Genomic DNA, 13875 nt, shown 5'->3' with positions numbered 1-13875 from the left:
CCCTGTCCGTAAAGCATCCAGTAACCTCTTTAAAGGTACATGCCCTTACTTTCCATCACTTTATTTTTAATTCTATTAAATTATACTATGTTTCTCCCTGTTCTCCCGTTCATGTTCAGCATTCTGATTATCTCAGCCGACAGAAAAATTAGCAGCTTGGAGGTTTTCATAAGTTACTTTACACCTAGGTGAATTTACTCGACTGAAGAAGACTAAACAGTGCCCTTGAGGCCTCCCATACTACTTTAGATCTCTCGGGATGAAATATTCCGTCACAAACATGGCGACTATCCCGTCCACCATATTACGTTCTCCATAGGATATAATGGGGTCATAATCTGCCAGACGAGATACCCGTCACCTTTGTGGCAGAGTATTCCCCTCTACCGAGATCTAAATCAGGCCCTTAGACAGTGTATGTAGCCTTTATTAGATCATTGTGACAGTATTCCAGGGTACAGTGGCTGCTTTGCAACAATCAGTTTGCTCTTTTGTAAAACTATGAAGATGTGACTTCCCACATCACTGTGTCCTGCAGTCAACCTGTTCTCAGTTTACATTTGGTCCCACCTCGTTACCGACACCCCAGCAATTTTCACCATCCACTCCTGCCTCAAAAAGGCTTTTCAACCTCCTAAACACAAAATGGAATCAGATCAAAACACAAGCTTTTATTTTAACCATAACTTTGCACAATTCCAGCTCCCGGGCCTTATCGTGTGTGAGCCCAGCCATCCCAATGGGGCTGTACAGTGTCTTTATTGGGGGCTTCGGAGCCGGTAAAGGGGAAGCAGTTAAGGAGAGCGTCTCAGACTTGATTCAGATAGACTGCTATGGAGGGCTTTGGCAGAGATAGCAGGGCCACATAGAATACACATATCCCTCCCCATATATCCAAATGGGGCAGGATGAAGAAATTTGCTTCAACAGGTGCGCTTCGCAAAGTGCTTCAAATAAAGGCCATTTTGGTGAGTTGGTCAAATGTTCCCACAGTGCTGGACAGGCAGAGAAATTGCAGTTTGCTGTTCGAACTGAGGACAAAATCAAAAACGGATATGATGTGGGGTACAAAAGATTCCCTTTGATAAAGTTGTTTCTTCACTCTGAGAACCAGAGGCAATATAGGAATGACACTTCCTGCTTGGTAGCCCAGGGTGCCTGCAGTCCAAAGCTCCACCAAAAGAAGGCACTCCAGGGAGCATTGTTAATTTACTTTAGGGGTAGCTCCCAGATCATGCAGCCACATTTGTTCCAGCAGAGGAAACTGTAGATAATGTATATGATAGTGATGCTGTCTTTGGGGCAGCTACCAGCTTCTGTTAGCCCTGTGTTTACCTGCAGGTGGGGCTGCAGAGAATTTTCAGGAAGTGAAATGCGGCAATTCTCCAGAACAAAATCCATAAACCAGAGACTATGCACAACACTGAGCAGTGGGATGTTTACGTACAAAAAACCCTATTCAATTATTTTTCAATAATGTTTCTTCTTTAACTAGATTATAATAGAAAAATAAATCCTCTTTTTTTTCTTTAGACAATCTCGAAGCCAGCAGGCAGAGTCTGAGTCCGGCACCTGCTTTACGTCATTGGACGCCGGCTGCGGTTACGCTTGGTCCGCCTGGTGGGCGGAAATCCAACCACCTCAAACTGCTGGTGCTCTGCCTGGTTCGGGAAGGGCCTCTGGCCCCGGTAGAGGCGCTTGATAAAGTGTGCTTCCCGTTGGTTTTGTCGGCTGCGGGAGGCCTTTCTTGGACGTCCCCTGCGGGTGAAGGCCATATACCAGCCGTTGTAGCGGGCGCTCTGGAAAGCAGTGTAGTTGTTCTCCAGCACAATCTCAGTAAAAATGCAATCCCGACCCTTGCCATTGGGCTAAAAGGAGAGGAATGGGACAGTTACAAATTATGGATTATTTGGTACACTAATAGCATATGCACTTTATATGCCAACTAATTAAGAGAACACATCAAACAGAATAACCAACCAGCCCACAAAAACCAGTTGATGGATATCATGCAGTGCTTAATTTGAGCCTGTGGTTTCCAGTGCTCGGCACCAGCACTTAATTGTTAACACTGGTGCTTGTGACAGTCTGCCATAAGGTGGCGTTGTCTAGCTAATTTAGAGATAACCATAACAACAGTAAATCATTAATTCAATATACATTTAAAATTACTATTACCTGCCGCCCAAGCCATTCTTATAGCTTTGGGGGCCTGGAATAGTCCAAATTGTCACAGTATGAGGGTGATGGTTAGTAGTTGTGTTGTTACTATAATTGGCAGCACCGTTAGGGCAGTGTGTGGTGCAAGCTGCAGTAGCCTCCTGACAAGAGCCCTGGCACTTAATTAAGTACTGATATCATGGCTCCTCAACACAACTACTAACTCCGGTGACCACATTAGTATAACACCATAGCAGGCAATGAACAACCCAGCTAAACTAGACAACAATTAAATGCATTTAGAAACATCATTGTCCACACCTATTAAATACTGCGATACATGGAACTATTATTTAAAAAACACCAATTGCAAACCCTTTTGCTCTTTAGTGCAGACAGAATACACCTATGATTTCCCCCCAGCAGTACTTTATGTGAGGTTCCACTCATCAGCGCCCTACGTGTGAGTTCCCTATGCAGTGCCCAGCCAGCATTCAATAACCCCAGCAGTCAGTGTAAGATTCCCACTAGAAGCGCCCTCAGTGTGAGCTTCCTCCCAGCAGGGGCATCAGTGTAAGATTCCCTCTAGCAGTGCCATCAGTGTGAGCTTCCTCTCATCAGTGCCACCAGTATGAACTTCCCCCTGGCAGTGGTATCAGTGTGAGCTTCCTTCTAGCAGTGCCATCAGTGTGAGATCCCTCCCAGCAGGGGCGTCACTGTAAGATTCCCTCTAGCATGTAATCAGTGGCAGCTTCCCTCTAGCAGTGCCCTGAGTCTGAGTTTTCTCACATCGGGACTATCAGATTGAGATTCCTCCCAGCTGTGCCCTCGGAAATACACAGGAGCAAATGGGAGCTCGGAATCCTGGCAGCCATCTTGTTGTCTCACTCATCAAACCCTTGTGACGGCACCCGTTTCCGTCTGGTTGAGCGGCCCATGCCTCAATGAATGGGGGCCGTGGATAAATATGCTACACTGCTGCTAGGAGAGACAGCACGGAAGAATGATACCTTGCAAGCTGGCAATAGCTTGAGTCTCCAGAAAAAGTTATGAAGTTACTGTCCTTTTCCCATGAGCATCTAGCAGTGCCCCAAAGGAAACAGAAAATCTTGTGTGACTGGAATGTCAGGGAATACTGATACACGTTGGACAGAAGGTTCAACTAATATATGGTATAAGGGAAATATATTCTAGACTAATGTGACAAACCACACTTAGCGGTCTTCATTTTATGGAGGTAAATTCTCTGGTGGAGAACCTTGATGAAACAAGCATTGGCAAAGCCAACAGGTTTCACCTTTGGGACCCATTGGCTTTGGCAATGGATTTTATTCATGCTGTACAGCATTACTGATGCTGTAAAGCATGGATAAAGAAGGGAAAAAGCCTATTATGTGGGTGCCTGCATTATTTTGTAGGCATGTGCACTACTTGTAGATGTACCTACAAAATGACATGGCCACTTTTTTTATTTTTATGTACTGAGGGTGCCGGTGGAGGGAAGTGACATGAGATAGAGATAGAGATAGAGAGAGAGAGAGAGAAAGAGAGATAGAGAGAGAGAGAGAGAGAGAGAGAGAGAGAGAGAGAGAGAGAGAGAGAGAGAGAGAGAGAGAGAGAGAGAGAGAGAGAGAGAGAGAGAGAGAGCATATTACAGAAGGAGGGGCGAGAGGCAGACAGGTGAAAAAGGAATGCATGGGGACTCTCATGCAAGCGCTTTATGGAGGGGGAGCATAGGATAAGTATGCAGATGTGGGAATACACTGGGCATGAACAAACACAAGAAGAGGAAGGAAAGCCCATACAAAGCAGATGAGAGCGACACTGAAGCCAACCCAAAGTAAACAATGAGCGGGCTCTAGGCCCACAGGAAGCTGACAGTACTAACTGACAGTTTGCGCTGTCTGGTAGGCAAGATCTAAAAACAGCTCCTTAAAACATACCATAAGAACATATTTAGGCTTATGTGAAAAAGAGTGGTGAGGAACCTTTATCTGTAGTCTTGTGGAGGAGACAGGGACCCTCCAGCTACTGAAAAAACAGTGGAGGTAAGTATAGTTTGGTGGAGCCCCATGGCTACCTCCAGAGCTGTAAAGTGCTCCAGAAATCCTGAATCTGTCATTCTCAACCGTTCAAGGCAAATGCTACTTAGCTTTCCCTGATATGAATGAAGGTGAACAGTCCACATGTAGAGGACCCTATGCTTTGAATTAACCCACAGCAAAAACCCAAAAATGGGATAACTGTAGGCTTTCAGAATATGAGAAATATGCACGGTTCATTCTGCAGAAAGCTAAACTCTCAAAAGGAGAACCTGAGAGTGGCCCTGCACGCGGACTCAAGGCGGCCTACTGGGTAGGCTGAGGGTGCCAAATAGGCTGGGGGGTGGGATATAATTTATCTAGGTTATCCCACATTGTTCTGTCCGGTGATGGTCGGAAGAGAGGCTCTTCAAACCTATTCTCAGCCGGTCCTCCAAAACGAGCCTGTAGCATTCTGCAAACTGCTGGGTACTACAGCATCTATTCCCTGTTAACACATTCTAGCACTGACCACGCTACAGTCAACAGAATCAGATGTTGTGCATGGGACTATTCTCAGCTAGGTGGCGGATTGGGAAAGGGGAACCTCTCATCACCGGACATGAGCATTCTAAACCCAAGCACAGAAGCAATCTCCTAAAGCAGGAGTGTGTGTGACCCGGTTATGCTACTGGAACTGCATCCATACTGATGTGTGCACAATTCACAGTTTAAAACCAAGCAAGACACTTGGGGTGGAGGGAGCAATGACTCTGTAATGAGGAACTTTCTAGTGGATAGTGAGAGCCCCCCCACCCCCTGCCGGAAGCAATGAACATGGTTACCCCGATATGCAGAGTGAATAACGCAGACATCGCACACAGATCCTGGGGAGTCTCTGGTATTAAAATACACCATTATTGGCCTACGTGGTGTTTTTGTTGCAGTTGTTGTTGAGGGCTTGTAGAAAAGAGAAAGAATAAAAAAGCTGGAGGCAGCCAGATATGAAGAAAAAGCGACATAGCAACTGAGGCCCATATTTATACTTTTTTAGCGCCGCATTTGCACCGCTTTTTGACGCTAAAGCAGCGCAAGCTTACAAAATACAATTGTATTTTGTAGGTTTGCGCTGCTTTTGCGTAAAAAAATGACGCAAATGCTGCGCTAAAAAAGTATAACTATGGGCCTAGTGTGTGAGACAGGTAGAGAGAGAAGAGAGCGAGCAAACGAGGTGAGACATAGAAAGCAACATGTCGAGGGAGAGGCCGAGAGAGAAGCAGAAAGACAGAAATAGAGGGAGAGATACATAAAGAGAAAGCGAATGTGAGATAAGAAGAGAGGGAGATAGAGAGAGGGAGAGCAGATACGTCACTAAGAGACAGTGACAAAGAGAGAGAGATAAAAGAGGGAGTCTCGTGAAATAAGAGAGTGACAGAGAGTGGGGACGAGAGAATGTGGGTGTGAGTGAAGGGAGACAAGGAGAAAGCGTGAGGGAGAGAGAAGAAACAAAAGTGGAAGGGGGCGAGAGAGACAGCCTGTTTATCTCACTGAATAGGTCTAGCAATCTCTTGTATCAAACCTCATAGTCACTTCCATCCCATGGCTATGTTCTTGTATGCCACAATGTAAGTCTATGTACAGGAGAGTGCCCATTCTGCAACTCTGCTTTCATTTAATTTCCATCAATGACAGCCCTGTCAACCACTAAACAGCAGTATTAGAAAGCAAGTCAATTTTAGGGTTATGAAGTGCTCTACAAATGGTAAAATAGAAGAGTATGCAATATAATTAGTGGTAGCAATTGTCATCATTCAGCAATATATTATTCAATTACGGGTCAGAAGCTGCTGATGGTGCATGTTCCTGGGATCACCTTGTTATTCTGCGGGTTGGGTAGAAGCTTGGCCAGACTCACCCTAGTCTCATGAGTATGTAGCCCAGGCTAACATAAGGTTACCAGGTGATCCTCCTTCTCTAAGAACACCATGTTTGAGCCATAGGATTTTTTTAAACATCCAATTGCAGTCTGTTACCGTAGTCCAGGGTTCAGTGTAAGTAAACGTAGATGAGAACTCCCACAACAAATTAGGTTGCTAAAAGAAAGCTCAGGTCTGGTATCGACAGTAGCACAGGATTGGCTGGCAACTCTAAACCCAAAGATTGGGAAAGACAGATGTTCATGACATCTTCTAGAGTCAAGGAAGAAATAAAACGATTTCTGTAGGAATAGTTTTACTGCTGGACGATTTTCCTGAATTCACATGATGTACATTATTCTGCCATCTAGTGCTTGGGTTTGAAAAGGCCTCTTGTGTTTTTTTTTTTTTTTTTTACTGGTGGGCATCATTGAGTCGTTGACCATTTTCCGTTATGTCTTTCCACAGATGATGTCAGACATTCGCTCTGGAAGCCCCTTAGTGTGGACACCCTAATCACCCGCCTCCGCTCCACCGGGATCCAAGGCCAGGCCCTGGACTGGATCGCCTCCTTCCTCTCAAACCGTTCCCAAAGAGTTTACCTCCCTCCGTTTCGCTCAGAACCCACTGAGATCATCTGCGGCGTACCTCAAGGCTCATCGCTCAGCCCGACACTCTTCAATGTCTACATGAGCCCCCTCGCCAACATCGTTCGCAAGCACGACATCATCATCACCTCCTACGCCGACGACACCCAACTTATACTCTCCCTCAACAAGGACCCCGCCAGCGCCAAGACCAACCTACAAGAGGGTATGAAGGACGTCGCAGATTGGATGAGGCTCAGCCGCCTAAAGCTGAACTCTGAAACAACGGAAGTCCTCATCCTCGGCAACACCCCGTCCGCCTGGGACGACTCCTGGTGGCCCACGGCCCTCGGCACCGCACCGACCCCCACAAACCACGCCCGCAACCTCGGCTTCATCTTGGACCCTCTTCTCACCATGACCAAGCAAGTCAACGCCGTGTCCTCCGCCTGCTTCCTCACCCTCCGCATGCTCCGCAAGATCTTCCGCTGGATCCCCGCCGACACTAGAAAAACCGTGACCCACGCCCTCGTCACGAGCCGCCTGGACTACGGCAACACCCTCTACGCCGGGACCACAGCCAAACTCCAAAATCGACTGCAACGCATTCAAAACGCATCGGCACGCCTCATCCTCGACGTACCCCGCAACAGCCACATCTCCGCACACCTGAGACACCTGCATTGGCTCCCAGTCAGCAAAAGGATCACCTTTCGACTTCTCACCCACGCACACAAAGCCCTCCACAACAAGGGACCGGAATACCTCAACCGACGCCTCAGCTTCTACGTCCCCACCCGCCTCCTCCGTTCCTCTGGTCTTGCACTCGCTGCCGTCCCTCGCATCCGCCGCTCCACGGCGGGTGGGAGATCTTTCTCCTTCCTGGCGGCCAAGACCTGGAACTCCCTCCCCACCAGCCTCAGGACCACCCAGGACCACTGCGCTTTCCGGAGACTCCTAAAAACCTGGCTATTCGAGCAGCAGTAACCCCCCCTTTCCCCTAGCGCCTTGAAACCCGCACGGGTGAGTAGCGCGCTTTATAAATGTTAATGATTTGATTTGATTTGATTTGACACCATCTTCAGATTCTTTTTGGGTTGCAGCCTACTAGATAGCACAGCTGCCTGGTTTGCTAAAGACATCTTGGGGACTTTCAGAAAGTTGATCTAGGCATGCCTTCTCCTAGTTGATTACCATTGGCTTTGTCGCCTTGTCTGTAACTCACACTTTCTAGCTTTCCATTTGCAGGCCTTATTTGCTTTAAGCTCTCCAGGTTCAGTTTCCCCTCCCATGCCTAAACCATGTTTTCTGTATTCTTCCACAAACTTGCTTTCTGATAAGATGCCTTTAAATCTTGTTCTTATCTCGTTAATTTGATTGTGCAGTCAAAGACCAAGGTCAAATGTCAGGTGCTGTCTTCCAAGGACACTTGTTTACTTTTCTTTCTCTGACTTGAAAGTGAGAGGATTTATGTGTCAATTTTGCTGGATTTGGGGGGTAGAAAATAGTTTTTTTAGCACACGCCATCATTTAAATGAACTGAGTAAGTATCTCAGAATATATCAGAAAAAGGAACTCACAAATGAAGCTCATTTTTGTTATTTCTGAAGTGTGTTGGAAACAAATACTTTAAAATGATCAAAACAAATCATTAAACTAGGTGATGCAATTTCCACACATTTGCGTCTGTGTGCTGCATAGTTCTATTTGTAAAACTGTATCTCTGTGCAAATGAAATGCTCATTTCAATTGAAAATGTGCTGTCTGTAAAGGCAGTGTGCTACCACCTTATGAATGCTCTACTCTACGCCACTTCACTCTACCCTGCACCATTCCATATCACTGCACTCTACTCTGCAAAACTCCACTTTGCACCACTCCACGCCACTGCACTCTGCACCACTCCACTCTATGGCACTTCACGCTACACCTCTTTACTCTACCGTGTACCACTCTATTCTATCCCAATGCACTCTTCACCACTCTACTCTACATCACTGCACTGTTCACAACTGCACTCCACACCACACCAGTCTAAGCCATACTAATCTACTTTGCACAGCTCCACTCTATGCCACTCGGCAACACTGCACCCCATGCCACGGCACTCTATACCAATACACTCTACCCCAATGCACTTTACTCTGTAACACTCAAATCTATGCCCCTGCGCTCGACGCCAACCCACTGTATGCCACTCTAATCTACTCTGCACCACTGCACTCTACGCCACTGCACTCTACACCACTTTACTCTAAGCCATTACACTCTATGCCACCCAATGCAACTGCACTCTACCCTGCACCATTCCACTCTATGCCACTTCACTTTACTCTGAGACAATCTACTCTACATCACTGCACTCTACGCAACTGTACTCCATTCTACGCCACTCAACTCTACGCCACTCTATTCTTATCCACTGCACTCTAAGTCAATGCACTCTACACATCTGCACTCTATGTCACTGCACTCTACTTAGCATCACTGTACTCTGTGCTACCTCTCTCTATGCCACTCTACTGCACAGTACATCAATGCACTCTGACACTTTACTCTTCAACACTGCACCCTCCACCACTGAAATCTATGTCAATCTACTGTGCACTGCTCCACGTCACTGCACTCTATGGTACTATACTCTACGCCACTCTATGCTGCTCTGTGGCACTGCCCTCTGCATCACTCAGCTGTAGGCCACTCTTGTCTGCACCACTTAACTCAGTGCCACTCCACTTGGTGCCACTCCACTCTGCGCCACTCCACTCTACTTTGCACCATACTAATCTACACAAGTCCATTTTACAATGCTGCATTGTACACTGCTGATTTCAATGCCACTGGACTCTACGCCACTATACACTGCAACACACTATGCCAATGAATGCCACACAAGTCCACTCCACTCTATGCCACTCCAGTTTGTGCCACACTTCTCCACAAAACTCTGCTCCGCTCTTTGTCATTCCACACTATAGCACTCCACGCCAGTCTCCTCATTGCCACTAACTTTTAGCCATCCTGAACAGCAGCCACAATGGTGAACAACATGGCTAAAACACATTGGCAAAGCCAATAGCTCTTGCATGGGCAAGACTTATTGGCTTTAATAGTGCTTTTTTCCCTGTGGTAATCCTTGTGTAGTTTTGGCTTCCTGTTTTGAACATTCATGTACCTCCCCGCCTGCAAATTTCTGTTCTTTCTCTGATATGAAAAGATGTCTTTGGTCACAGTACCCCACATGTGAAGGATTCTTACAGATGAACAACGACTTGATGATGCCCACCAGAAAAAAAATAAAACAAAATGCTACCAGAGACAATTTCAGATTTACATATTAGATGGCAGAATAATGCACAGCATTTATCCAGAAAAGATTGACACCACAAACATTTGAAAGCCAGTCACTTACTTCCATGTGGATCATGGATGAATCAGAGGTGATGTGGTATGTGAGGAAGTAAAGTCAAGCACTACATATGTCTACATTGATACTGGCAGAGGTGGGGAGAGCAGTCATGGATGCATAAAGAAAGTGGCCAAGTGGCATGAAAGGGAAACAAAATGGTTAGCACGTATTTTGATGGATAGAGGGAGTGTGTTCCCCAGCAGAGGGGCTTACAATTAAAACATGCATCACAGAGCGCTGCCTTTCTTGAACTTTAGGATGGAGAATAAGAAAAATGCCAATACTCTGGTGCGTGGAAAGATAGTAAACTGTTCCTAAGTGAAAGGGGACCTTGTTTGTGAGTGTTTGAGAGCAGGGACATCTTAAGGATTTTTAGGGCTAATGGCCAAACGTAATTTGGGGCCTCCTGAACTCAGAACATAGGTCCTTCAGGAGCACCCCTTTGAGAACAAAACCTTTGGATATTTACGTAATATTGGAGACCTGGGAGTCCCTTTTCATATTGTGCAAGGGGCCCCATCATTTTTGAGTTTATGTCACTGTAAAGAGCTGCCCTGAAAGCTTAATGGAGGGGCCACAAGAAAGCTGGGGGCCCTGGGCTAGAGTCCACTTTAACCATGCCTTAAAGCATCTCAGTTTCAGAGTGACATACACAGGGATATAAATTTGGCATCTACTAGTTCGGTAGTACCAGTGCATCTTTTGTTAAAAATAAATAAATAAATAAATATATCAATAAATAAATAAATAAAAAGGGCCCAAAGTATTTCATCAGGAGTCCACTGCAGCAGGCACCATCCACAGCTTGTGCCACTGGTGCGAATGCCAGTACCAGTATTACCTGCTGATGACCACACACAAACAGATGTGACATCTTGGATTTTTCTACGGCACCTCAAACTAGAGGGGCGCCTGGAAGTGCTAGTTTTTTAAAATGCCTCTTAAAGTACAGTAAGTAGTTAAACCCCTGACTCATATGCTCTTCTTAAAGGCAGACACACATCACAGTCATATGTTTAGAAAAAAGTGGTGGTGCTGAGTACCGGCAAACACCAACACATTTTAAGCACTGGATATTATAAAAATCTCAGAGGGGGGTATTCACGGTCATTGCCTATTAGGTAAGTCACTTGACCAAAGGGCAGCATTCCATAGCAGCTGCAGGTTTAGCCCAAAAAATTGACGAACACGCAATTAGATGCGATATATAGCAGAGTACATGACAAATTATTTTAAATGGCGTCTGATTATAGAAGCCATTAGTAAGTACATTGGGGATCTAGGAGTTGTTGTCAATCTTGCATTCAACATCTTTTCAAGATTCTTCAACTGTGTAGCAAGGAAGGGCGAGTGCTTCTGCTGGGCTGAACAAATATCACATGGCTAGGAAGATGACCCCACAAGCATGAACTCTCTTTCTAAAGGGTTGAGTTGTAGATCATTTCCGGCCAGAGACATTTTAAGGCATGGGCAAAGTGGGCTCTGGCCCAGGGCCAAAACCTTCCAGGGGCCCCCCGATAGAGCCTGCTCTCTTCTGCAAAGAGTCTTGCTTTTGTGGCCTTAAATAGCTCTTAGACAGTTTGTTTTAAATACCCTTTTCCTTTAATTTAGTTTTACTGTATGTGATGTGTGGGAATCTATTACAGACATTTTGCAGAGAAACGTTGTGTTTATGGTTTCTGCAAGTTCCATAAAAAAAGTTTATTTCAGGTCAAAACAGGACCTCGCATATAAGAACATGTAGGATGTCACAAATATTATTTGGAGTAATATTAGTGAGCTGCTGCTGAATTACAATATTGAAACACCATACCCCTGTCCCCGAATATTAGATGCAAATACATTTAGAATTTGGACGAGTGTGCGTGTGCACAGTCTGCGACCTGGGAAAAGAGAACTTTAAAGAGCTCAAATTGGATCATAAATTCAAAACTGTTCTGAACAGAGGCCCCAAAATAAGTATGGCCAGGGGACCCCAAAATCCTTAAGATGTCTTTGTTTCTGGCTGAGTGAAATCAAATTCACAATAATGGATCACTCAGAACCAGTACCCCATCAAAATCAACGATAGCAGGTAGGCCTGGCTCTGTATCAAGTGCCATCCTGAAGTCTGCCTGTAAGTGAGTCACTGTGTTTTAGAAAAGCTACGGCTGTACTAAGACCACCCATTCTAATACCCTAGCCGAATATGGGACATAAGATATAGGTATTTACATGGGCTGGTTAATAGGGCCTGCTTGGGGTGAGGGTCAGCTCTGGGGGAACAAGAACCCTTGTGATAGAATGATGAGGCTTCTCAAACCTTCCCTGACAAACAGTCTATGTGCTATGTCTTTAGAGGTTCCTACTGGACTCGTGTCATCTAGTAATTCAGTGGTCTTGCTATTTAGGGCCAAGAAAGCAAATGTATGAGAGAAAATATGGATTATTCCGCACAGCGGTCTAACAGAGATATGATGTAGCCACCGAGGCATCAGCTACTCATACAGTGCTAAAAACACTAAGAGAAGCTGGTTTATCATGAACTCCAGTAGGTAGCTGTGACTTCTTGAGTGAAGAACGGACAGTGGTGTGGTGTGAGTCCTGAGTAGGATTACACTCAGCTTTAACAATCTCTGAGCTCTAAGCCTCTACCATGGTTTAGAAAGAATTCTTTTTCATCTTTCTGATAAGTCATTATGGTGCTTTTTTGGAAACTCAGATAGTGGGTAAAGATTTTTGGTACTGTAGATTGAAGGTATGGATTGTGGGAATGGGACAGGAGAAAAGAAGTCAAGTGAGAATTTGTATAAATGGGCCTTTAACTGTTGGATAATCATACGTTTTATATAGCTTGCATACTTTCATGTTCTTTGATGTTTCTCAACAAAAACTGAAAGTAAGAAGATTAACCTTATTCACAGAGGGTTTCTAAGTCTCCCAGTTTTCCTCATGTACATGTCTTCTATGTGCTTTGGATTAGCCAAGTTTGGTGAGTACTCACTGAAACTTTCAAGGACAGATGAAGATAAGCTACACTTATACAGTGCATTACAGAGTGGAATCTACCTACTTAGTACCACTCCACGGCACCGGCCAGGATGTACAAAAACCAGACAAAACGCGGCTACTACACACAAGGACATGCTTACATGTGTGATCACTCACCTTGCCGATCAGCTTGCCCTTCTTGCTCATACAGATATATTTCTCGCTCTCGGCTCCCTTGATCCGCACTCGGCTCCCGAAGGTATCCGTCTCCACAATCAGCTTTGCTGGAATTCAGGTACCATGGAAATATGAAAAAGAAAAGAAGCATCATTCCCACTGCTGAACCCTGGTCTGGCTTGTTTAGATGAGACCTCTATGTGTGCCAGCTTTTACTGCTGGTTTGTGAGGGTAGTCTGGGTTAAAGAGTAGCATTCTGCAGTGTGCAGATTTTCGCATGTCCTTTTCAGCATCATTATATTTTACTGTGTACCACACACAGGGATCATTGGATCTGGACTGAGGGATACGCTTTCCTATGAGCAGCAACCACTGACAAAGCTGGTAAGGGTCTAGGACTTCTAATAGGATGTAGGACTACGATGCTTTACACTTGACATCAAATGAAATCCTCCGTCGTTGGTGTGGTCAAGTGTGCAGGTCTCTGTTGTTTGTGGTGTAGTGTATGTAGCCCGTTTTGATTGGTACAGGGTGCATTTCTACTGTAGGTGCTGAATTCAGTTAACACACTCATGCCTTTGATGGGGGACGTGCACAGGCCTTTGTCATAGGTGGCACTGTGTCCATCAACCTCT

General features: G+C 45.4%; 1 protein-coding gene across 2 annotated transcripts in view; it reads right to left on the bottom strand.

The window, feature by feature from the left end:
• Positions 1-656: 656 nt before the first annotated feature.
• FGF17 (fibroblast growth factor 17) overlaps positions 657-13875 on the bottom strand; it is an 86822-nt gene continuing 73603 nt past the window's right edge. For both annotated transcript variants that reach the window (XM_069213986.1, XM_069213985.1), the window contains exons 4-5: positions 13241-13347; positions 657-1868 (exon numbers count right to left, since the gene is read on the bottom strand). In XM_069213986.1, coding sequence (XP_069070087.1) covers positions 1578-1868; positions 13241-13347 — 398 coding nt within the window. In that variant the 3' untranslated portion in view covers positions 657-1577. The remainder of the gene's footprint in view (positions 1869-13240; positions 13348-13875) is intronic.

Source organism: Pleurodeles waltl, chromosome 11, assembly GCF_031143425.1.
Source record: "Pleurodeles waltl isolate 20211129_DDA chromosome 11, aPleWal1.hap1.20221129, whole genome shotgun sequence".
NCBI lineage: Eukaryota > Metazoa > Chordata > Amphibia > Caudata > Salamandridae > Pleurodeles > Pleurodeles waltl.
Note: the sequence above shows the minus strand (reverse complement) of the source record. Positions and strands in the feature narration are given on the sequence as shown.